The 24,183-nt window shown below is 43.4% G+C and overlaps 1 protein-coding gene across 1 annotated transcript; it reads right to left on the bottom strand.

Moving 5' to 3' along the window:
• LOC123628574 (small integral membrane protein 10-like protein 2A) lies at positions 1 to 3,181 on the bottom strand. The gene is made up of 2 exons (XM_045538367.1): positions 2,456 to 3,181; positions 1 to 1,470 (listed from the first exon to the last, which is right to left on the bottom strand). Exon 1 carries the CDS (start codon positions 3,061 to 3,063, stop codon positions 2,827 to 2,829), a length of 237 nt encoding a protein of 78 aa, XP_045394323.1. The 5' UTR covers positions 3,064 to 3,181; the 3' UTR covers positions 1 to 1,470; positions 2,456 to 2,826.
• Positions 3,182 to 24,183: the final 21,002 nt, after the last annotated feature.

The raw sequence follows: 24,183 nt of genomic DNA, 5'->3' as shown, positions 1-24,183 counted from the left end.
TGCGCGCTCTCTCTCTCTCTCTCTCAGTAATGAGCCCTCCTCCTCCCTTCCTGGATGGCCCAGGAAGAGGCTGGAGCTGGGGATCTACTCACCCAGAGGGTGAGACCGGGGCTGGAAAGGGTCACATCTGAGTATCAGACCCAAGGAGCCCCCTCACTCCCTCTCTGCTCTCCTCCAGCCCCGAGTCACTTTTGTCCCTCAGAGGTGCCCCAAGATCTGTGCATGGGGTCAGCAGGCTGACAGGGAGTCCGGGGTGGACGGGGTTGGGTGGATGAGAAGGGCCAGCAGGACACTTGGCACAAGGAAGCACACCATCGGGCCCTGGCTGTGGGCAACCCCAGGGGCACATGGCAGCCACCGTCCAGCCTCATCCTGGCGTGAGGCAGCCAGAGGTCTTGATTTGGGTCCCAGCTCCAGCAGGCAGCTGAGGAGGGCAGATGGCAGGAGGCTGGGCCACTCTGCCTTGGGGCTGGCCAGACTGCTGCAGTTCTCAGTCCCAGGAACTGAGAACGTGGACCTTGAGCTACCAGTGCCAGAGATGTGGGAACGGGGATGGGGGCCCCGGGCTGCTCCTGGCCATTTTGGTACACCGGTTAGCAGCACGCCCTGGGCCCCCAGGACCAATCCAAGCCCATCTCGACGATATCCTCCTGTGATCCTGGGCAGGGGGGACCGAGCCTGAGGACAGAGAGATGGGGTCATGCCATGGGTCCCAGTCCCATCCTACCCCAGGTTCATCCCTTCACCTTCCTGGTTATGTCATGTCCCAGAAGCCACACTGCCCCATCACCCTCACTTTGCCACCAAACTGAGGCTTGTGACCCTCAACTGCTAAGGAGTCCTTGGTCAGGTTCAGGCACACTGAGGAGGCTGGGCTCTGAGGTGATAACTTGGCTCCCCAGGGCTTCTGGGACCCTTCTCTCCCATCCCCCATCTGGCTCACTGTCCTGCTGGTCCCTCCTGTGACCTTCCATATTGCTCCAAGGAAAGCTAGGTCCCCAGATTGCCCACCCTGGGCCCCTCTCTCCCTAGGTGGCCTGGGAGCCCTGTGCCCCACCCCCCACCTTGCCAGGTCTTAGAAAAGACTGGGGAGGGGAGTGGGGGCCTGGAGGTCCAGGGGCAGACTCAGCTCCACCACTTCCCACCTGTGTGACAAGGGCAAATCCCTCCCCCTGCCCAGCCTGTTTCCTCCATCATCAGGAGGGGAGAACACATCTCTCTCACAGTGTTCCTAGGAGATCTCAGGGCCCAGGGCCCATGGCCCATCCTCCCCATGCCAGGACCCCATCACTGGGTGACCCCACCCATGCTGTGCCTCTACCAGGAAGGCCCTTCCTCTCCTGCTGGTCAGGCCGTTTACTCAGCTGCTCCCCAGGCAGCTCCAGGGCCAGGGGTGCCCCCGGGCGGGGATTTGACTCTTGATAAGGCCAGAGAAGGAGCAGCCGGGTGACCACCTACAAACGCCAATGCCTGAAAGAGAAAGAGATGCGGACCTCAGAGTTGCCTTGCCACCCAGAGAGGTCCTCGTTTCCTCCAAGGGTGGCCTCCTCTACAACCCCCTTCTCCACCTGTTCTGCCCACCCCAGCCTGAGAGCTGCTGTCCGCTGGAGGAGATCCCATTTTCCCAGATCCCTTCGGTGCACAGTGGGCTTCTTGAGGCTATCGATGGCTGGAGGATGGGCCTGTGGCCCTGGGAGGGCTGTGGTAGGAGCCGCAGGGAACAGGGGCTGCCATGGCGGAAGAGCAGGGTTGTGGGGGAGGGGTTGGGGAGGAACGTGTCTCTCCCACTCGTCCCTGTCTCCAAATGCAGAGCTGTGGGGGTGTCCTCAGATGGCGGATATGGGGGCACAGGGACAGCAGGAACAAGCAGAGACTGGTCCCCTGGCCCCAATGACGAGGCGGAGGCAGTTTTGCCAGTGCAGGAGGTGCAGGGAGCCCCAGGGCCGAGGGCTCAGAAGGGGACAGCCCTGGGGTTTGGCTCAGAAGAGAACCACCCTCCCCATGTCCACTGGAGAGGGGTGGGAGAGAAGGTGAGGCATCTTTTCTTCTCTGAGTCTAGGGCCTTCCCCGGGCCGCCCCCCCCCACCCATTCCCCCGGGTTCAGGTGACACCACAGGGGCCTCTGCAGAAAAGGGGGTAGGCACGGGGCCCGGGGTGGGAGGGGGTGGGCACTGGGCCCGGGGGCGGCAGGGGGAGGCCCCTGCCCGTCTGTAGTGCTGGGCTGACACTCTGAGATGCTGAGGCCGCCGCCGCCCCTCACCCCACGGAGGAATCACGGCAGGGGAGGAGGGGAGAGCCTGCGGCTGCCTTTCCTTTCCCCTGCCCGGCTCAACAGCTTTCCGGGCTGGTTTGCCCGGGGGCCTTTCCTATTTCCCCCAAACCACTAAGGCGCCTCCACATCCAGACGTCATAGCAACCGCCTCCCCCACCCCCATTGCAACCTGTGGCCTCCTACCTTTCTGCTCTGGGCCTGGCAGATGAAGTGGCTGCAGCAGCAGAATTGTTTCCTTCTGGTTCCCCCCTTTGGCCAACGTGAGGCAACAGGTCGGCCGAACTCAAACAGTTTCTCGGGCCCGGTGGGAAGGGCCCGTTTAGCGAGTTCCTGCGCGATCCGGGGCGGACTGCGACTGGGGTCGGGGCTCGGTGGCCGTCCCCCTGCTGCGAAGGTCTCGAGTGGAGGGGCCCGGGCCGCCCCGCGTCCGCCCCCCGCCGCGTCCCTGGGACTCCCGGCCCCCCCGCTGTCCTTCATGCCCGCGTCCCGGCCCAGGGCAGGCGAGTGGGCGGGTGGGCGACCCTCCCCCCGGGCCCCTGGCGCTGCCGCGGCGCTCACTCGATCCGCACCTGCAGGCGGACGTTGAGCATCACCGAGGCCACGATGTAGAAGTAGGGGAAGTTCATGCGCAGCCGCCAGGCCAGGTCGAAGAAGGTGAGCAGCGTGCGCGTGAGCCCCTTGCAGAAGGCGCGGTACGAGCCGCGGGTCGCGGTTGAGCGCGACAGCCGCACCGCCAGGCCCGACAGGGCTGCCGCTGCCGCCGCCGCCGACAGAGCCGTAGATGGCGCCATGGGCCCGGGCCGGCGCAGGCCCTGCAGACCGACAGACAGATAGACAGGAGCGCGAGCCCAGCGGGCTACCAGACGCAACGACTGGAGCTGCGGGCCGGCCGCCTGCCCCCCTGCTCGCCCCGCCCTCCGGCTGTCCCCGCCCTCGCCCGGCTCCACCGCCAGCTCCGCCCCCTCGCCACCTCCTCACTGCGCCTGCCGCCAGCGTAGCCCCGCCCCTAGCGTAGCCCCGCCCCTGGCCGGGAGCTGCAGAGGCCGCCGTGGTCCCGCCCACGAAGCCCTCCCTCCGAGCCACGCCCGTCCATCCGGCCCCGCCTCCTTCCGGCTCCTAGGAGCTGGGCCTGAGGCCAGAGCGGACTGGAAGGTGGAGCTGCCAGGGTTGCTTTTGCGGAATCCCCTAGAGTGGAGGGGGAGTGGAGAGCTAGCTGGACGTCTGCACCGCTTTGCTGATTCTGTGCAGAAAGCACTTCCAGAAGGCCTGGCTCGTTCACAACACTCCTCCTCCCACAGTGTCCCCAGAAAACCCGACCAACCAACCCGTTGTACTTTTCTTTAATTCGCATTTCTCTTTCTTTAATTCGCATAGTGCAGTAACTCTGCACTGTGGAGTGCCACCAAACCTACATGCCTGTATTGTTTCCCTTTCTGGTATATTTGCTGGTCGCATATATTTATTGCTGAATTTTCCCGTTGTTCTTCCCTTTCTGAGCACTCTTAATCCATTACTTGCTCTAGTTGCTGCACAAGGTTGTCTCGGGTTTTCATTTGCACTTGTTTGTGGCCTTTGTTGCCGATGTGCTTAACAGCCTTTTCGTGGTTTCATTTAATCTTTATTAAAGGTAAATTAATCCAAACCCAACCCAAACCCAGTCATGTTTTTCCAGACTATTTACTGAAGCAGGGAAATGCTCACGCTTCGTCATGGTCATGACTTTAAGAAAACTGTCTGCAAAGAAGTAGGTTCACTATGACCCCATCCCAGTTTTTACAAGGGGAACTGATCTGGGTATTTAGGCCCTCTCAACTTGCCTGTTTGTTGGTGCACTTGAACATCTCTACAGCATCCTGTGGAACTGTTTAAGGAACCTAGCAGTGTCACACACACACTGATTAATTGTCCTACTTTCTAGGTCGAGTAAAAAGTAGCCAGTTACAGAGCCACTAAGTTATTGTATGAGATCATGATTTTATCAACAACACATCCAAGCGTGGGTGTAAATGCATCCAAAAATGCCAGGGTAGATGTATCAAATTGCTCAACATTGTTCTGGTTATAGCAGTGGGAAGGAAGACTTACACTTTTTACTCCTGAAGGAGTGCAGGAAATTTCACCCCAAAATGTGACTCCTTTGTGTAAAATGTATTTTAAATTAAAGGCCCTTAGAGACAACAGGCTTTGGAAGGGGCTTTCCCTCTATTTCCATAAAGACCAGGGGGAACCATCAAGAACAATTTTCTTTCCTTTCCCACCCTGTTATCTCATTATCTATTTCAAGAAAGAAGATCAAGAATGCAACTAGACTTGGCCCAAACCTTTTGCAAAATAATGCCTGTTTCTCAGGTTAGTTTCCAAAGAGAATCATTTGCAAGTCAATCTGTTTCCCCCCATGCATTCACTCTCTCCAATATCTATTCATCCTCCCTAGTAACCATTTATTTGCTCCTCAACCGAATTACCCATATTCCCTATCTCCATCCTCTCCTCTGAAAATGAGGATATATAAATATTTGGGTCTCATTAAGATATTGTGCAATCACTTTGTGATTCTCCTCTAGTGCACGGTAACAATAAAATTTGTATATCTTTTCTCTTATTAATCTGCTCTATTGTGAGGTGATCTTTCAGTGAACCTTCCCAGGGCAAAGGGATTCTCTTTGCCCCAACACTTTCTATATATATGTATGTGTATCATATGTATATCTATAAGTATTACTTATATAATACAATAAAAAGATAACTATTTGAAAAAGAGCCACAGAAATATAGACTTAAGCCACACAGGAACTTTTTGTTCTAGACTGGATTGAGCCCCATTCATTAGCAGAACCTGGTTCCTCCAGTCATTTCTGAAACATCTCCTTGGCCTCATCTCATTTTTTTTAACATTTAAAATAATTATAGACTCACAGGAAACTGTGAAAATAGTACAAAAAGACATTCTGCCTTTTATCCGGCTTCCCCCAATGGTGACATTTTCTGTAGATGTAGTATAATATCAAAACCAGAAAATTGACATTGGTACATTACTATTAACTAGACTACAGGCCTAATTTTGCTTTCAATATTTTTTAAACCTACATTAATGCCTGTGTGTGTCTGTGCATGTACAAATCTAACAATTTTATATCATGTAAAGATTGGTGTAAGCACCACTACAATAAAGATACAGAAATGTTCCATCATCCAAAAGTAATTCTTTGAATTCACACTCAGCCAACCTGCACATATTTCCTCAGATTTATACCTATTTAATTCTTTTTAAAGTGACTGTGAATGGTATTGGGAGTTCAATACATGTGAGGACTGAACTCTGATCTTTTCTTTTGCCCCAAAATTCCTTTCTAAGGGGGCCTGGTGAGTCATGCCTACAAATGATAAAAATCTCACTAAACAGGTTTTGTTAACCAAATATAATGTGGTTTACTTCCCAACCTGATTCTGGTATAGCATGACATGAAAGGTAGAAGACCCTTATCTTAATTTCTTTCCACTGACTCCTGGTCTTTTAGACAAAGCCTTACTCTTTCAGCCAATTGTCAACTAAAGAATCCCCAAACCTACCTATAACTTCTAAGCCCCTGCTTTCAGATGTTCCACCTTTTTGGGCCAAACCAATGTATGCCTTCCATGTATTGATTTATGACTTTACCTGTAATTCCTGTCTCTCTTAAATGTATAAAACCAAATTGTAATCCAGCCACAGCAAGTCCACTTGCTCAAGGCTCCTTGGGCGTGATATCCTAGCCATGCTCCTCAAATTTGGCTCAGAATAAACCTCTTTATTTTATAGAGTTTGGCTTCTTTTCCATTGACACATGTACACATGTTAAACATTTGGTTTCCACATGTTCATTGTTAGTATATAGAATTACAATTAAGATTTTAATTAAACTTTTCATTCTGAGATAATTGTAGATTTATATGCACTTGTGCGAAAAAGTAGAGAGAGATCCCATGTATCCTTTAACCAGTTTGCTAGAATGGTAACATCTTTCAAAACTATAGTGCCATATCACAACCAAGATATTGGTATTGATACAATCCATTTTTTTTTTTTTTGGAGACAGAGTCTCACCCTGTAGCCCTGGCTAGAATGCAGTAGCTCAAGTGACCCTCCTGTCCCAGCCTGCTGAGTAGCTGGGACTACAGGTGCACGCCACCACACCTGGCTAATTTTTTTCTATTTTTAGTAGAGACAGGGTCTAGCTCTTGCTCAGACCTCAGGGTCAGACCTTTGAACTCCTGACCTCAAGGGATCCTCCTGCCTCTGCCTGCCACAGTGCTAGGATTACTGATGTGATTCACCAGTGGCCTCAATCTATCTGTTTTATTCAGATTTCCCTCATGCTGCCCTTTTTAACCAAACTCACTTCATGAAATAAAAAAAGAAAGAAAGAAACAAACAAACAAACTCACTTCCATCCAGCTCTCCTTCCTTATAATGACTGGCAACCACTAGTCTGTTGCCTATTTCAACATTTTTTTCATTTCAGGAATGTTCTACAAATGGAATAATACTGATAAGGAAAACCCCCATCTATTACTTGTCACAGCAGCCACCTGAGACCTCCACCCCTCACGGAAGACCCGCATCAGCATAATACTAACCTATAACCTGGCCCATCAACTAATCTATTACCTGGCACATCAGCATAACACTAAACCTATTACCTGGTGCATCAACTACCCTATTACCTGGTGCATCAACATAATACTAACCTATTACCTGACCCATCAACTAACCTATTACCTTAGCCACCTGAGACCCCACCCCTTGGGCCACCCCAACTTAATAAAAGTGGGAAAAATTGGGTAGATGGGGCTCAGAATTTGGTGGCGAGATCCCTCTGAACCCGCCGGCGAATTAAACCTTGATTCTCCGATGCTCCATGTGCCGCTCGGTTTGTCCTCAGGACCACTCACCGTAACACTTGCCGTAACAATACAGTATGTAACCTTTGGGGATTGGCTTTTTTCACTCAGTGTCATTTCTGTGGACAGTCATCCAAGTTGTTGGGAGTGTCACGTGTCGAGATAGTTAATTTTGTTGTTGTTATTGCTGAGTAGTATTCCTTGGTATGGTTGTGCCACAGTTTATTTAACCATTCACCAATGAAGTACCTCAGGGTTGCTTCCAGTTTTTGGCTATTAGGAAATAAAGCTGCTATGAATATTCACTTACAGGTTATAGTGTGAACATAAATTTCTGTTTCTCTAGGATCAATGCCTAGGACTGTGATTGCTGGGTCTTAAGGTAAGTGCATGTTTAGTTTTTAAAGACTCTGTCAAACTGTTTCCAGAGTGGCTCTAACATTTTACATTCTCATCAGCAATTTATGAGTATATCCAGGTCCTCTGTGTCCTTGCCAGTATTGGGTATTATCACAATTTTTAATTTTAGCCTTTCTGATAGGTGTATAGTGATATTTCACTGTGGTTTGAATTTGTACTTCCCTAATGAACTAATGAACGCGGTCATCTTTTTATGGTGCCTGTTTCCTATCTGTACATCATTTTTGGTAAAATGTTTTTTGCCATTTTTTAAGTGGACTGTTTGTCTTTTTACCGTTCAGTCTTGAAAGTTTTTCCTATATTCTAGATATGAGTCCTTTGTCAGATACGTGGTTTTCAAATCTTTTCGTCCTGGTCTGTAGCTTGTCTTTTCATTGTGTTATCAGGGGATTTCTCCGAGCAAAAGTTTTTCATTTTGATGAGGTCCAGTTTATTGACTTCCTTTATTTATGGATCATGGTTTTGGTGCCATGTAGGAACTTTTTTTCAAAGCCTTAGGTCCCAAAGTTTTTTCTTGTGTGTTTTCTTTTAAAAGTTTTATTGTTTTATATTTCACATTTATGTTTGTGGTCCATTTTGAATTAATTTCTGCGCAAGGTTTGAGGCTTAGGTCCAGATTCAATTTGTGCCTATGGATGTCTAATTGTTAGAGCACAATTTGTTGGAAAGGCTCTTCTTCCTCCATTGAATTTATTTTTCATGTTTGTCTAAAATCAGTTGAGCATATTTCTTTAGGTCTCTTTTGGTGTTCTCTATTCTGCTGTATTGGCCAATGTGTCTATTCTTTCTCCAGTCCCACACCATCTTGATTACTTTAGCTAAATGGTGTATGTTAAATATGGTATAGAATGATTTTTCCTTCTTTATTTTCTTCCACATTTCTTTACCTATTCTAGGGCTTGTGCCTAAATGTCCATATACATTTTTTATGTTCTGACACATTTTATATACACATGCCCTGATAATAGAATATTAAGCACATATACACATAGACCCATCATAGAAATTGATCATATATTAGGACCTTCACTCCAAAATTAGAAAGTTCCATAAAAATAGAAATATTATCACTTAGATCACAATTAAATGTGATCAATGAAATTAAATTAAATCCCTTGTTCTTTTTATTAAGGTATTTTGTTATAATTCTAGCTTTTTTCTTTTGTCTTGTTTATTTTTTATTTGTATATATTCATGAAGTACAAGTGCAATTTTGCTACATTGATATATTGCATTGTGGTGGAGTCAGGGTGTATACATTTTAGAATAAACTTGTCTATGGGTACAAAAAGCTGTGCTCAAAATTATGTTAAATTTACAGACCAATTTAGGGAAGAATTGACATCATTTCTGTGTTGATTTTTCCAACCCATGAACACAATATGTCTCTTTTTTATTTAGATCTTCCTTGATTTCTTTCATCAAAAGTGGTATAATTTTCAGCATTCACATCCTGCATATGTTTATTAAATGTACTCCTAAGGATTCATTTTCTTTGAAGCAATTGAAAATGATTTTGTGTTTTTAATTTCAGTTCCCACATGCTTGTTCGTTGTTAGTATGTAGAAATATGATGGATTTTTGTGTGCTCATCTTGTATCCTGTGATCTAGCTGAACTCATATTACTTCTTGGAGTCTTTTTGTCAATTTCTTGGAATTTTCTAACAAGAAAATTGTGTCATCTGCATATTGAGACAATTTTATTTCTTGCTTTCCAATCTTTATTTTCTGTCCTTATTGCAATGGATAGACTTTCTAGCACTAAGTTGAATAAGAGTGGTGGAAAAGCTGACATCCCTGCCTTGTTTTGAATCTTAGGGGGAGAGCATTCAGTCTTTTGCCATTAGGTGTGATGTTAGCTGTAGGGATTTTTTGTTTGTTTCTTTGTTTTTGGAGAAAGTTTCTCAGTTGTCTCATTTTATGTTTCCTTTTTTATTTAAAAAACTTATATTAAATAATTGTGGTAAACTAACACATATCATTTACCACGTTAACCATTTTTAAGTGTTTAGTAGTGTTAAGAACATTCACCTTGCAAAACCAAAACTCTATGCCCACTCAGCAATTCCACATTCCCCCGTTCCCCCAGCCCCCAGTAACCACCATTCTACTAGTTGTCTCAATGAATTTGACAACTCTATGTACCTCATGTAAGTGGGATCATGCTGTATTTGTCTTTTTGTCACTGGATTATTTGTATAAAATAAGATAGAGCATAGTCCTTGGAAAACATGTTTTTTTTCTATAAAAAGCATAAAACCATGCTTAAAAAGGATTAAATCTTTAAAATCACATAAAAATTTGAAGTGAGGTTCTTGTAGACAGTATAGAGTTGGATGATTATTTTTTAATCCACTCTGCCAGTTTCTGTCTGTTGTTATTCTTATACCATTTACATTTAAAGTAATTATTGATATGTTAGGGCTTAAGTCTGATATTTTATTATTTGCTCTCTGTTTGTTCATTTTGTTTCTCATCCCTCTGTTTCCCTTTTTTTGCCTTTCTGTACGATACTTGAGCATTTTGTAGAAATTCCCTTTTGATTTATCCTTAATGTTTTTGAATACAGCTCTTTGTTCAGTTCTTTGTTGGTTATTCTAGGTATTACAATATACATTACATACCACAGTATACTGGCATTTAAACCACTTGGAGTGAAGTGGAGAAACTTTACTTCCATTTAGTTTCCTTTACCTTCCTCTCATTTAAATATAAATAGCTTAAGTATTTCCTCTAAGTACATTGAGCCCATATCAGCTGATGTTATCATGTTTGCCTTAACCATCAAATGCAATCTTTAAAACTCATGAGGAGAAGGTTATTCTGTTATGTTTACAACTAATTTTACTCATTCCATCATTCTTTCTTCCTTCCTGAAGTCCCGTCCTCATGTGTTATCATTTCCTTTCTGTTCAGAGAATTTCCTTTAGCCATTCTTTAAGGGTAGGTCTGCTGGCAACTAGTTCTTAGGTTTTATTCATCTGAGAATGTCTTAATTTCCCCTTCATTCATGAAGGATGTATTTGCTGGATATAGAATTAGTGGTTGATAGTCGGGGTGAGGGGTGGAGAGCCAACTAGTCCTGCCCTGCACCACACCACCTCCTTCAGTTTCCTTGATGCCAGATGAGAGTGACACCTAAGTGAGTGGGAAAGCAGAGTGCCAACTAGCCTTCCCATGGACTTCCTTATTTCCCTCCTTATTTGTGGAGGAGGCCCAGCTCCCCCTAGACCCTGTTGACACAACTCCGGCAGAACTCTATCTATTTCTGCTGTGGCGGGGGTAAAAGATCAGATCCCTTGTGCAATCACTTGGGGCCATCAGAGCACCACCACTGTTTCCATGCGGGGGATATGAGATTGAAGATTAGCACCCCACTCAACCCCACTGAAAGTGCAGAGGGAAATGGGGCACTTTGACTAGGGTAGGGCCGGTATTGTCAGAAAGTGTTCTGTTCTGTTAGGCCACCCTTTCCTCCCATCCTTTGGCTGGCGGCAACAGGCTTTCCTTGCAGCTTTTTTTGTTAGAAGTTCTGGGTTACTGGCTTCTCTAGTGCCCCTCAGGGATATGTGGGAGGCAGAAAAAAAACCCAGGGAACTCACTGCTGCTGTGTCTTTCCTTAGTCCCAAAGTTCCTGGGCAGTCCTTACTTCCAATTGTTAAAACGAAAACTTTAGACACAAAATTTAACAGAATTTATTTGAGCAAAGAATGATTCATAAATCGATCAACAATCAGGACTAGAAAAAGTTCAGAGAGCTCCGCCTCGAAATATAAGCAGAGAGCTTTTATAGGCTGATCATTGAAAGTGGTCTTACTAATAACCTATCTAACAGAGGACAACAAACTATCCAACAGAAAGTAAGAGAAATAAACTCATAATACAACTACCCTTTGTTAACAAAACTACCCTTTGTTTAATTAAAATGGGTGTGTGGCCTAACTTGTTATCTCTGAGTTCTCTCTCAGCCTTGAAAAAGTTCCTGAGCGGACAGTAGGAATGCGAGCTTCCCTTGCTTCCTCAAGGAGAGATAATACCAGATGCCTCCCGCTATCAAGAAGAAAGAAGAAACTAATGTCTGCTATCAGACTGTTACGTGAGAAACAGAAAAGGCCAACACAGCAGCTTCACAGCTGCTTTTGTTACCAGTCCCCTGAAGCAGAGAGAAAAGCCATTTCTATCCTTCAAAAGGAAAAAGCAACTTTCCTCACCACTGGACATTTCCTTCCCAGCTCTGTGTGTCATGCCCACTCTCTTTCTTTCCCACTCTCTTTCCTTCTCTCTCTCTCTCTCTCTCTCTCTCTCTCTCTCTCTCTCTCTCCTCTCTTTCTTTCTTTCTCAGGAAAATAAATAAACTTTTACTTTTGTATATCCTAATCACTGTCTGAGAAACGCCCCCCCCCAACACACACACTGACTTCACACTCTAACAATCACAATTGGCTACAGCTAGGCATTTGCCTTCTTCAGGTTTGGTCTGATGGAAAGTTCTTAGTTGTATAACCAATGGGCTGGTCAGCTATTTGTGATTGACTGAGGCTTTTTTTTAAAGCCAGTTACAAGAAATGTTTCTGAGTTAAGTTCTGGTTTGCTCACATAAGAGCTCTGGTTGCAGAGATAACCTCAGGCTAATGGCCTCCTGCTTATTTTGCTTTAACACACCTTTCAGAGTTTTGCTCTGCTTGAAGTATAATTAACAATACAATGAAATGCAACCATATCAAGTAGACATTTTGATGAGTTCTGTCAAATTTATACATCTATGTATCCACCAATGTAATCAAGACATAGAACATTTCCATCACAACGAAAACATCCTTTGTGCTTCTCCTAGTCAACACCTTCCCTTCACACCCAGGCCCAGGCCACCCCTGATCTGTTTTTTTTTTTTTTGTCACTATAGATTGGATTTGTTTTTCTAGGGGTTCACATAAATGGAATCATACAGTATGGACTCATTTATGTCTGGCCTCTTTGGTTAAGCATGACATTTTTTAGATTCATCCATATTGTTGCATGTATGAGTATTTAGTTCATTTTTGTTTATCCATTCCTTTGTTGCAGTAGGCAGCCTTTACAATTGTCCCCCCAGTTATCTGCACCTCCTGGTACTCAGCTGGGCATTCTCCAGCATTGAATGTGGGCTGGACTTAATGACTCACCTACAATAATATAAGACATTTAATAGCAACATTTGGTAGTGCAAGTCTCATTGTGTAGTGGTAACTCGCTGTGGTGTTCTTTTGCATTTCCCTTATGACTAACGGTGTTGAGTATCTTTTCCTATGCTTGTTTGCCACTCAGTATGCATTTTTGTGTAAAGTGTCCATTCAAATCCTTTATTCCCTTTTAAAAGTTAGGTTGTGGCCGGGCGTGGTGGCTCACACCTGTAATCCTAGCAGTCTGGGAGGCCGAGGCGGGTGGATCGTTTGAACTCAGGAGTTCGAGACCAGCCTGAGCAAGAGCGAGACCCCGACTCTACTAAAAATGGAAAAATTAGCCAGGCGCCATGGCACGTGCCTGTAGTCCCAGCTACCCGGGAGGTTGAGGCAGGAGGATCACACTTGAGCCCAGGAGTTTGAGGCTGCTGTGAGCTGGGCTGAAGCCACGGCACTCAACCCAGGGTGACAGAGCAAGACTTTGTCTCAAAAAAAATGTAGGGCTGTTTGTCTATATTACTGGGTTATAAGAGGTCTTTATATATTTTGGTCACAAAGCCTTTGTTGGATATATGTTTTGCAAATATTTTTCCCCAGACTGTGGCTTGCCTTTTAATTTTTGCAATGTTGTATTTCAAAGAGCAGAACTTTTTAATTTTGATGAAGTTTAATTTATCAGTGTTTTCTTTATGGTCCATGTTTTTTGGTCCTGTGTAAGAAACCTGTGCCTGTCCCAATGTTAACCAAAATCTTCTCCTATGTATGTATTATTCTAGAAGTCTTACAGTTTTAGTTTCGGATTTTGGTCTGTTACTCATTTCAAAATAATATTTGTGTATGGCATGAGGTAAGAGAAAATGTTCATTTCATTTTTCAAAAATACAGATATCTAGTTATTCCAACACCATTTGTTGAAAAGACTTGCTTCTCCCCATTGAACAACTTTGGCCAGCCTTATAGCAATACTGCACTATCTTGATTACTGCAACTTGAAATCAGGTAGTGTCATTCTTTTAACTTTCTTCTTGCATTTCTGTTAAACTTATTACTAAGTATATTATTCTTTTTGATGCTACTGTAAATGAAATTGTTTTATTAATTTCATTTTGTGATTGTATGTTCTTAGTTAATAGAAATACAATTGCTTTTATGTATTGATCTTCCTGATGGATTGACACTTTTTTTTTTTTTTTTTGAGACAGAGTCTCACTCTGTTGCCCGGGCTAGAGTGAGTGCCGTGGCGTCAGCCTAGCTCACAGCAACCTCAAACTCCTGGGCTTAAGCAATCCTACTGCCTCAGCCTCCTCAGTAGCTGGGACTACAGGCATGCGCCACCATGCCCGGCTAATTTTTTCTATATATATGTTTTAGTTGGCCAGATAATTTCTTTCTATTTTTAGTAGAGATGGGGTCTCGCTCTTGCTGAGGCTGGTCTCGAACTCCTGACCTCGAGCAATCCACCTGCCTCGGCCTCCCAGAGTGCTAGGATTACAGGCGTGAGCTACCACGCCCAGCCTGGATTGACACTTTTGTCATTACAAAATGTCCTTTACAAATGTTCCTAGTGAAAACCTTTTTACACTCACTAGGTGAGCTTCAAATCCGGTCAAATACAAACAGCCTTGGAAGTGGGGTCTACTAGGGAGCCACCAGACAGTTTAAATAGTGATAATTTTTCAGAAATTAAGTTTTGTAGGAGCTCCAACTCTGTTGTTTTCTTCCTTCTTCTTCTTTGTACCTAACCCCCAGTGCAATGGTAATTAGCTCTGTTTTGCAACTTTGGTGACTGACATCACCTTCCTTGTTATGTTTTGTTGAAAACTGTACATTTTAGGTAATATATTGTAGCAACTCTGAATAGTGATCTCCTGTGAACTTCTTATTGTTGTTGCTTGTTTGTTTATTTAGTGACTTGGCTGGACTATTTTATTGAAGTTGTTTTCCTCCCAGCGTAAAGTCCCTGCTGTTGTTCCTTTGATGACATGGACTTGAACATGTGCACAGTCACCCTGAGATGACAGTGGTTTTAGTAGGGCTCTCTTTGTCTATGTTTTTCTGTGATCAAAACTGTTAGGCTCACTAATTGTCTGCTGGTTGCTCAGTTAGTTTTTGACAATGCCCTAGAGTATAAATTGCTCCACAGTATGGCCCAGTTACATTTGGGCACCTTTGCAAAAGTAGTTTTTGGGGAAAGTCTTTGAGATTTGTCCTGATGCCAGGAGTGATCTTCTTAGTTGTCTCTTTCCTTGGTTCTCTCTGGTAAACCCAGCCCTGGGTAACCACTAATCTACTCTTTTCTCTATAGATTTGCGTATTCTGGACTTTTCTTGCAAATAGAATCATACCATATGTTGCCCTTGTGTCTGGTTTCTTTCACTTGGCATACTGTTTTCAAGGTTCATTTTGTTGCAGCGTGTATCATTATTTCATTTGTTTTTATTGCTGAATAATATTCTATTATATAATATATCACATTTCATTAATCCATCCATCACTTGTATTATAGGTTGTTCACACTCTTTTACTATTATGATTAATGTGGCTATGATTATTTTATGATTATTTTATGATTAATGTGGCTATGATACATGCTTTTATGTGTAGTATGTTTTGTCTTGGGTGTATACCTAGGAGTAGCATTTTGCGATCGTGTGATAACTCTGTGTTTAACGGTTTGGGGAACTATCAGACTGTTTTTCAAAGTGGCTGCTCCATTTTACGTTCCAACCAGTAGTGTATGAAGGTTCTAATTTCTCCACATCCTCATCAAAACTTTTTAATGTCTTTTTTCACTTTAACAATTCTATTGGAATGAAGTGGTATTTATTTCATTGGTTTTGATTGACATTTCCCTAAGCCTGATGTCATATGTAGGTTTTCTGTAGATGCTCTTTATTGAGTTGGTGAAGTTTCTTTTTATTTATGGTTTGCTGAGAGTTTTTATCCTGAATGAATGCTGTGTTTTGTCACATGCATTTTCTACTTCTATTGATATAGAGGAGGAAAAATTTTTTCTCTATATTCTTATGTTCTGTTTGGGGACCTATGAATTAAACTGACAAAATATAGATCAACAGGAGAAAAAGTTTACAAATTTTGCTGTTTGTTAACATTTTAAATTTTACATGCATGGGAGCTTCACAGAAAAGAAGTGAAAAACCCAAAGTGGTGGTTAGACCTAGGGGTTTATATGCCATTTTGACAAAGGGTGGTGAATTGTAGAGAAGTGACTAGACAAAGGGGAATGAAGTTTGGACTCCTAGTGTGTGGTATATTGTGGGAAGATGACTAGGAAATGTATGGTAGATAAGGGTTGTTTGTTTAGTAAGGTTTGTTATGCAGTCTCATCTTGGTGCCATCTCCAGTGATTAACAGGGGTTCTCTAATTTCTGATACAGGACAGGGAGATACATTTACAAATAAAAATTTCCTTTAAAAAAAGGAAATTTATGCGCTGCTTTTAGGCAGATAGGAGGTGGGCAGAGGGGTCCTCCCATATCTACTGCTTCTCAATTACCTTCAGGTCAAAGTGATTCTTATGTTGAAGTGGTGTATTTTCAGGTGGCATAATCTGATTCCCTGTAATATAATCATGTGATATTTTTTTTCTTTAGACTGCTAATATGGTGAATTACATTGTTTGATTTTCAAATATTGAACCAGTTTTATATTCCCAGGATAAACTCCACATGGTTGTGGCGCATTATTCTGAAGCTTTAGCTGAGGTCTGAGGGAAGACAAAGAGTTAAATAGGGACACCAAATATAGACAAGTTTTAGTGCAAAGGGCAGAAAGAACAGGTGACTAAGGAATCAGAAAAAGGAATTGCTAGAATGATGCTCTTGAGAAGCTGAGAGGGTTTGAGATCTAGTGTGCAAATGGAGGATTTGGTCTTAGATAAGAGTAGAGGTATTCATATTTGTGAACAGGTGGTGAGTCTGCATATTCTGGAAATAGTTTGCCTCCAAATTTAGTTCCTCTCTTCTTTTCTATGTACTTGCATGATCTACTTGATCAGAAAAGCAGAGTCTTGTATTTGACTAGAGTTGTATTTTTGTCAATGGATTATGACCAAGAAAGAGAAAGGCAAGTAGTTGAGCTGGACAGCAACCAGATTATAATGATTGACATGGAATTTCAGCCCTGTAAGGAGAGGAGGGAGGACATCATAGGTCTGAGGGATTTAGTAAATGTGATGGAACCAATGGATGGAAATTTGCAGCGGGACTGAAAGATTGTTGGGATCAGGGTACTAAAATGAATAAACTTAAAAGCTGGGAGTGCTCAGAGAGTGAGGTGCATGAAATATTTTATACTATTCTTGATATTTTCTTCCTAGTTGTTCTCTCCATTTCCTCAGATATGTATCTTAAAATCTATTTTATTTGCTCTCAACATCTGTGTGTTTTAGGGATATAATATTATTGGGCTCATACACATTTAAAAGTAATTATATTTGTAATTTCCTTATTCAATTAACCATTACTTGTTTCCTTTGCCTTCAGCCTAGGCCTCAGCTGTTTGGAGTTTTTACCTGATGATGTGACACAGACCTTCATTTCTGAGAGGTCTGAGTCACCCATGGTACTGCCCATTTTTTTTATTGCTGTAGTTTTCCACTCACTTTTAGTATTGGATATGGACATACAAAAAGAACCCAAGAAAATCTTTAGTCAATCCAAATACAGCACTCCCTCATCCGTTCTTTCATTATGTAGCAGCATCTGATTTTTCCTTAGTAATCAGGATAAATTACCCTAGCCAGTAACATAATACCCTATTTAGCTGTTGTTTCAATGGGATGAGGTACCCAAAAATGGCAAGATGGCAGCCTCATCTTCCAATTTAGTGGAACCACTCATATGATCCCCCTGGTGGAAGCATTCCTCCTTGGGAATTGAGACTTCCAAACCAGCAGAGCTCAAAGTGGCAAGATCAAGAAACAAAAATTCCATGAGTTGGCTATTAGTTAGATGTCGTAGTGAGAAAAGCAGCTCCCACATCCACCCTTTGATTCCTGGATACATGTATCCTATCTTCAGGGGAGACAATACCATACAATGGTCTCTGATTTAAAGCATATACTGCATCCTGTTAAATAGAACCCCATACTTTCACGGTGTTGTCACCCCTGCGGTGCCATAAGTGAGTTTTCAGTAAGTCCTTCAACCTTTCAATTGGGCCAGCCAATTTTGGGTGATGGGTTATATGGCAAGACCAGTTAATTCCTTGGGCATGAGGAATTTTAAGTCCTTTGCTGTAAAATTAATTCTGTGGTCAGAAACAATACCGTGTGGAATACTAAGATAAAGTATATGGCATTCTATAAGTCCACATATGGTGATGGTGGTATAAGCATTATGGGTAGTGAAGGTAATCCATATCCTGAATGTGTCTATTATGATAAGAACAAATCTCCGCCCCTTTGCTATGATCTGAACATTTGTGTCTCCCCAAAATTCGTATGTTGAATTCCTAACCCCCAAGGTGATGGTATTAGGAGGTGAGGCCTTTGGGAGGTGATTAGGTCATGAGGGTGTAACCCTAATGAATATGAATAGTGCCCTTATAAAAGAGGTCCAAGAGAGATTCCTTGCTCCTTCCACCATATGAGGACCAAGCAGGAAGGTGCCATCTACGAACTAGGAAGCAGGCCCTCAACAGACGCTGAATCTGCCAGCATCTTTATCTTGGACATACCAGCCTCTAGAACTTTGAGAAATAATTTTTTTTGTATGTAAGCTACCCTGTTTATGGTATTTCATTATAACAGCCTGAATAGACTAAGACCCACACCTCCAAAATGGAAGAGGTCCAATGTAATTATCCTATACCAGGTTGCTGGCAGGTCTGCCCAGGTAATGTTGCCATATCTGGGGTTAATGTTGGTCTCTGCTGTTTGGCAGGTTAGCACCTCACCAATTATCATATCCAGATCAGCTTCCATTATGAAAGGTGCATGTTTCTGTGCCCATGTACATCCTTCTCCTGGCTACCATGGGCACTTTGCACATGAGATCATTGGCCAAGAAGTGGGATAGATGGGCAATTAGACTGACTGTCATGCATGGAACATGTTCCCAATCAAAAGTGGTAGTCTTATGTGGATTACTTGGATGACAGGATAACAGAAAACATTCAGATGTGGTATATGGTGCCTCTAAAATCCTAAAATTGCCCTGAGCTTCTTTTTTCCAATGATATAGCAGGTATACACAACAGATATACAGGAGTATAAACAGGTGTATCCAACCTCCTACAGTACATTGGCATACAAGAGAAGAGCTGAAATATGGGATGTAGGATGTAGACCTATACACACTGACATGGTGAAATTTCATAATTATAATAATGAGTGGAAAAAACAAACAGCACAGAAGTATATTCCAAATGGTAACAAAAGCATGCCAAACTCTGTGTATGTGTGTGTGAGTACACACACACACATACAGATAATAAAGGCATCCAAACTAGTGCAGCAGGATGTTACAATGGACTCTAGTCTCAGACTCGGCAAATGCCCCAAAATAGTTGCTACCAACTACTTCACATATAGCAAGGAGTTGCCTGACTATCCATGGAGGACTGGTAAAGAAATCATGTGAACTCTGACCACTCACCCACATGAGGGTGTATAATCACACTGGAGAATCTGGGTGAACTGGAGACCAGATAGGCCCTCTTCACAGAAGCTGGATGGTGTGCTGAGTTTACAAGGGGAAAATACTCTTCATTTCAAACTTACTGGAGGGATGGAGCTTCAAATGGGCCACTAGAAAAGGTTGAATCATCTTCTCAAGAGTTAGAAACACAAAGAAGAATTTTAAAAAGGGAGTAGGTTATCAGAAAGAGGGGAGGGAGAGAAGAGAGGGAGAGAAAGAGACAGAGGAAGGGAGAGGGGGCGGGGAGAGGGAGAGAGACAGAGGGAGAAAGGAAAGGAGGGAGAAGGAGAGAGAGAGAAAGGTGGGGGGGATATTTGTTTGGTCTGGAGTATCCTAAAGGAAGTTCTTTCAAGAGATCTACGTGGAGACCATATGCCAGGGAACTGCAGGGACTTGAGGCCCAGTGATGGAGTCTCCAAAATAGCTGTGTTTTCACTTCTTTTGGTTCAAAGTGGTTTTGTTCGTGTGGTCTCCACTTCTGACCCATTTCAGTGCTACCCAAAGGCCACAAGCACATGAACCAGGGTGTTTCCTAACACTGCAGAGCCTGAGGGGTTTGGAGTCAGGGGGCCTGTTTAGAGAAGCTGGAAGGTCAGCTGAGTGTGCAAGTGGAAATGCCCGACACTCCCAAATAAGGGGACAGGGCTTCAAAGAGGCCACTTGGCAGTCTTGGTTTGTGTTCCCTGAAGTCTGGGGGAGACAGTAGAAAGAAGTGGGAATCACAAACAAATTTAAAATGGGGGTGGCAGGGAGAGGGGAGGCGTTCTCTCAGGAGATCTGTATGGAGGCCAAATGTCAGGGAACTGCAGGGGCTTGAGGCTCAGTGATGTGGTCCCCCAAAAAGCCATGGAAACACCCATCGAGGAAAAAAAAAGGAGTAAACAGATGTTAACCTCCCTCAAGGTAAGGGAGATGTCCCTCCCTGTATTCAACAGAAGTGGGGGACAAGGGGTTTCACAAGGGGAGGGGCCAAGTGCTGTCTGAGTGCACGTGGAAGGATCTTACTTCACCTCACTGCCCTTTCCTCCTGCCCTTGCCACGCCTGAGCTGGGGGAAGCAAGATGCTTTGACATTGAAAAGATTAGACTGGTGATTATTTATCATATTGGACAGGACAGAAAAATTACTGAACACTGACCGGACGGAATACCAAAGTCACCAAAGGTATTGAAACCCAAATTTCCACCCCCACCCCCGCCCACCACTACCCATCCCAGCATCTGGTAACCATCATTCTACTCGCCACCTCCATGAGATCATTTTTTTTTTTTAGCTCCCACATATGAGTGAGAACATGTGATATGTGTCTTTCTGTGCCTGGCTTATTTCACTTAAGATAATGACCTCCAATTCCATTCATGTTGTTGCAAATGACAGGATTTCATTATTTTTTATGGCCAAATAATATTCCATTGTGTATATGTACCATATTTTCTTTATCAAAACTACAGTGAAATATCATTTCACCCCAGTTAAAATGGCTTTTATCCAAAAGACAAGCAATAATAAATGCTGGTGAAGATGTGGAGAAAAGGTAACCTTTCTACACTGTTGGTAGGAATGGAAATTAGTACAGCCATTATGGAAACCAGTATGGAGTTTCCCCAAAAAACTAAAAATAGAACTACCATATGATCCAGAAATCTCATTACAGGGTACTTACCCAAAAGAAAGGAAACCATTATATTGAAGAGATATCCGCAGTCCCATGTTTATTGTAACACTATCCACAATAGCCAAGACATGGAAGCAACCTAAGTGTCAATGGACAGATGAATGGATAGTGTATTTCTAATGTAAGCAATTTTCTAAATTATTGTTACTGATTACTGACATTAATATACCATAAAATGCTATTGTATCATGTGCATGTCACATCATTAATGGGTAGCATAGGAAGGAGAGCACAAGATCTATTTGAAAGGTTTGTCACCCATAATCTTGCAAGGTATATGAGTGTCAGTAACTGGTAACAAAGTAAGGAGAACACAAAACCCATTTCAAAATTTGTTACCCATAGTTTTACACAAGTCATCGATACTGAAGAATAAACTGAATTCTTTTTACCCTCTCCCTTCTAACAAATAAGAGTCTTTGCCTTTTAGCATAATATTTAAAAATTCCCCTATCATGTTCCATTAAAGCAGGTTGAACTGTTTCCTTTATAAGAGGCATACAGGCCTCTGATGCAGCAGTCCTATCTGATCTTGCAGTTTGATTTGTGCAGTATCTATCTGTATAAGTTTCCTGTGGCTGCTGCAACAGATTGCCATCAACTGGGTGGTTGGAAACAACAGAAATATATTCTCTTACAGTTTTGGAGCCCAGAAGTCTGAACTCAAGGTATGGGCACAGCCATGCTCCCTGTGAAGGTTCCAGGGAGGAATCCTTTCTTGTCTTTTCCTAGCTTCCAGTGGCTACTGGCAATTCTCGGTGTTCCCTGGCTTCTAGCTGCATCACGCTAATCTCTGCCTCCATCTTTACATGTTTTCCTTTCCTATGTGTTCCTCCTCTGTGTCTGTGTATCTCTCTGTATCCTCTTCTCTTCTTAGAAGAATACCAGTAATTAGATTTATGGCCCACTGTAAACCCAGGATGATTCCATTTTGAGATCCTTAATTATATGGGCAAAGACCCTTATTTCCAAATAAGGTGACATTCAGAGGTTCCAGATGAACATAAATATGGGGGGACATGATTCACTGTCTTACGATACCTTTCATTCTTTTGGGCTACGTTGCACAGGCTGCATGATTGGGTACTTTGGAGTCAACAACATTTTTACAAGTTTCTCTGTACAAGGGAAAAAGTAAGTGAGCCCCAGCCACCCACATGAATGAGTTTCCAAGTTACATAATTTTCCGCAGTGGTGCTAGGCTGTCCGCCCACAGGTACATTTCCTGGAAGATTGGTACAGTAATCATATCCTTTAGAACCTGTGATAGAAAAGTCCAGTACTGGCCAGCCTGTGGGTCCGTAAGGTGAAGAGGGTGGAACTGGAACCAATTTTCAAGAACACCTAGACAAGTTCAGGGCATCTTTGTATTGTGTGAGGTGACAGGTGGTTTGCAGAGGACAGACTCCCTCCCCATCGCCTGTGCCATCTTTAATGATTGTGTTGAAACTTCTTCCCAGTGTCTCTAGAGACAGGGACTATCAACAGTGGCAGGGACACTCCATGGGTACTGCTAACACCAGGATAGAGACCCTGTTGCTACAATCTGTTCCTTTAATCAGACAGGGGCATCTTTTTCTAGTCCTTATTTGTGTTCCTCTTGTATACTGTGGATGCTGTTGTCACAGAGACATTGACATAAACTGTTCTGATTTCAGAGAAACCTAATTTTGACACTTTAACGCCAAAGTTTTAATGTTTCTTTTTATCCTGTTTTGGAAAGCCTTGCCATAGCAGGAAGCAGCAGGGTGATGTCCTGGATGGGACCGTAGAAAACAAACTTCTGGAGTCCAGGGAGTATGGGAGTGCTGCTCAGGTGCCTTTGTTTCAGGGGTGAGAATGTGGATCTGAATGTTATGTAAAGCTCTCTTTATCTCTGGAAAAGGGGAGAGATGGGACCCGTGGACCAAGTGGAGGTTGGGGAGTGGTAGTCTGCCAGTCTCCCCTTGCACTGGTGGAGTGGGCTTGTTGGGGAGGGTGTCCTGGAGGCATAGACCAACAATTATAGTAACATTTAGGTCGAAACTCCTCCAAATCTTTACCTTCCATACATTGTTGTCCATTTTCTTGCTTTGCAGACATTACTGGGACCACAAACCATGTTTCATTCACAATGTCTCCAGTATCTGAGTCTGAAAGACCTGGGGCTTATTCTCACTAACTCTCATTTTCAAGCCTGAATATCCTCAGCTATAAAATGGGAATCCTACCTTGCTACCAGGAATATTGTAAAGCTCAAGTGTGATTATCCTTGTAATGCACCCAGCACATAGGAGGTAGTACCCCTGTTTCCTTGATCCATAATTAGTACTCCATTTCCTTAATCCAAATATTGGAGTGGAACATGATGGTGCTTGGTTTAGCATTTCTTCCTACACAACCTCCCACCCAAACTCGTTAGACTTTTGCCATCATTTCCTTTAATTGTTTGTGTCCTTTCCCAGAGCCAGAAAGTTTCCTCGGAGATTACACGGGTTTCTCTTTGGAAACCACACCTCTGTAATCCTTCTGGGAAGTAAGTGGTGGCCCAGAACCCCAGGATTTTTCTTGCTCTGAACCACGTTCTGTTCTGGTCAACTGAGACATTTTACACGGATGCTGACTTAACTCAGCACCCAGCAGGACCTTCTACTATCTGTCCAGCTGTGCGTGCCAGAGGGTGCCTGTTAACTGGCAGTGCCAGAATGGTCTCTGCTCTTTTCCAGCCTATATGAAGTCACTTCTTTCCTAGGAAGTGATTAATTCATCGATGATAGGGTGAAGACTTGATAATTTGTGGGGAGGAATTGCTAAATGTAAATATAAACTATTATAAAATGTATCCAGAAACTTTCGACCTTTCTTCTCAGCAGGTAACTTTGGTGGTTCTATTCTATATGCAGAAGTTTCATTTAGCGAAAGCTACAGAATTTGCAGGACCCCAGGGCAAAATGAAAATGAGGAATCTTTTGTTCAAAAATTATTAAGAATTTCAAGATGCCAACAGTAAAGCATTAAACCAAACATGGGGCTTTGTTCAAATGCACAAGTTGAACACCCCTGAAGCCAGACATTCCCCACACTAAGGTCAAAAAGCCTAAATTTTTATTTTATTAAAGGCTAAACACCTTATC

This window comes from Lemur catta, chromosome X, assembly GCF_020740605.2.
Source record: "Lemur catta isolate mLemCat1 chromosome X, mLemCat1.pri, whole genome shotgun sequence".
In the NCBI taxonomy this organism is placed as follows: Eukaryota; Metazoa; Chordata; class Mammalia; order Primates; family Lemuridae; genus Lemur; species Lemur catta.
Note: the sequence above shows the minus strand (reverse complement) of the source record. Positions and strands in the feature narration are given on the sequence as shown.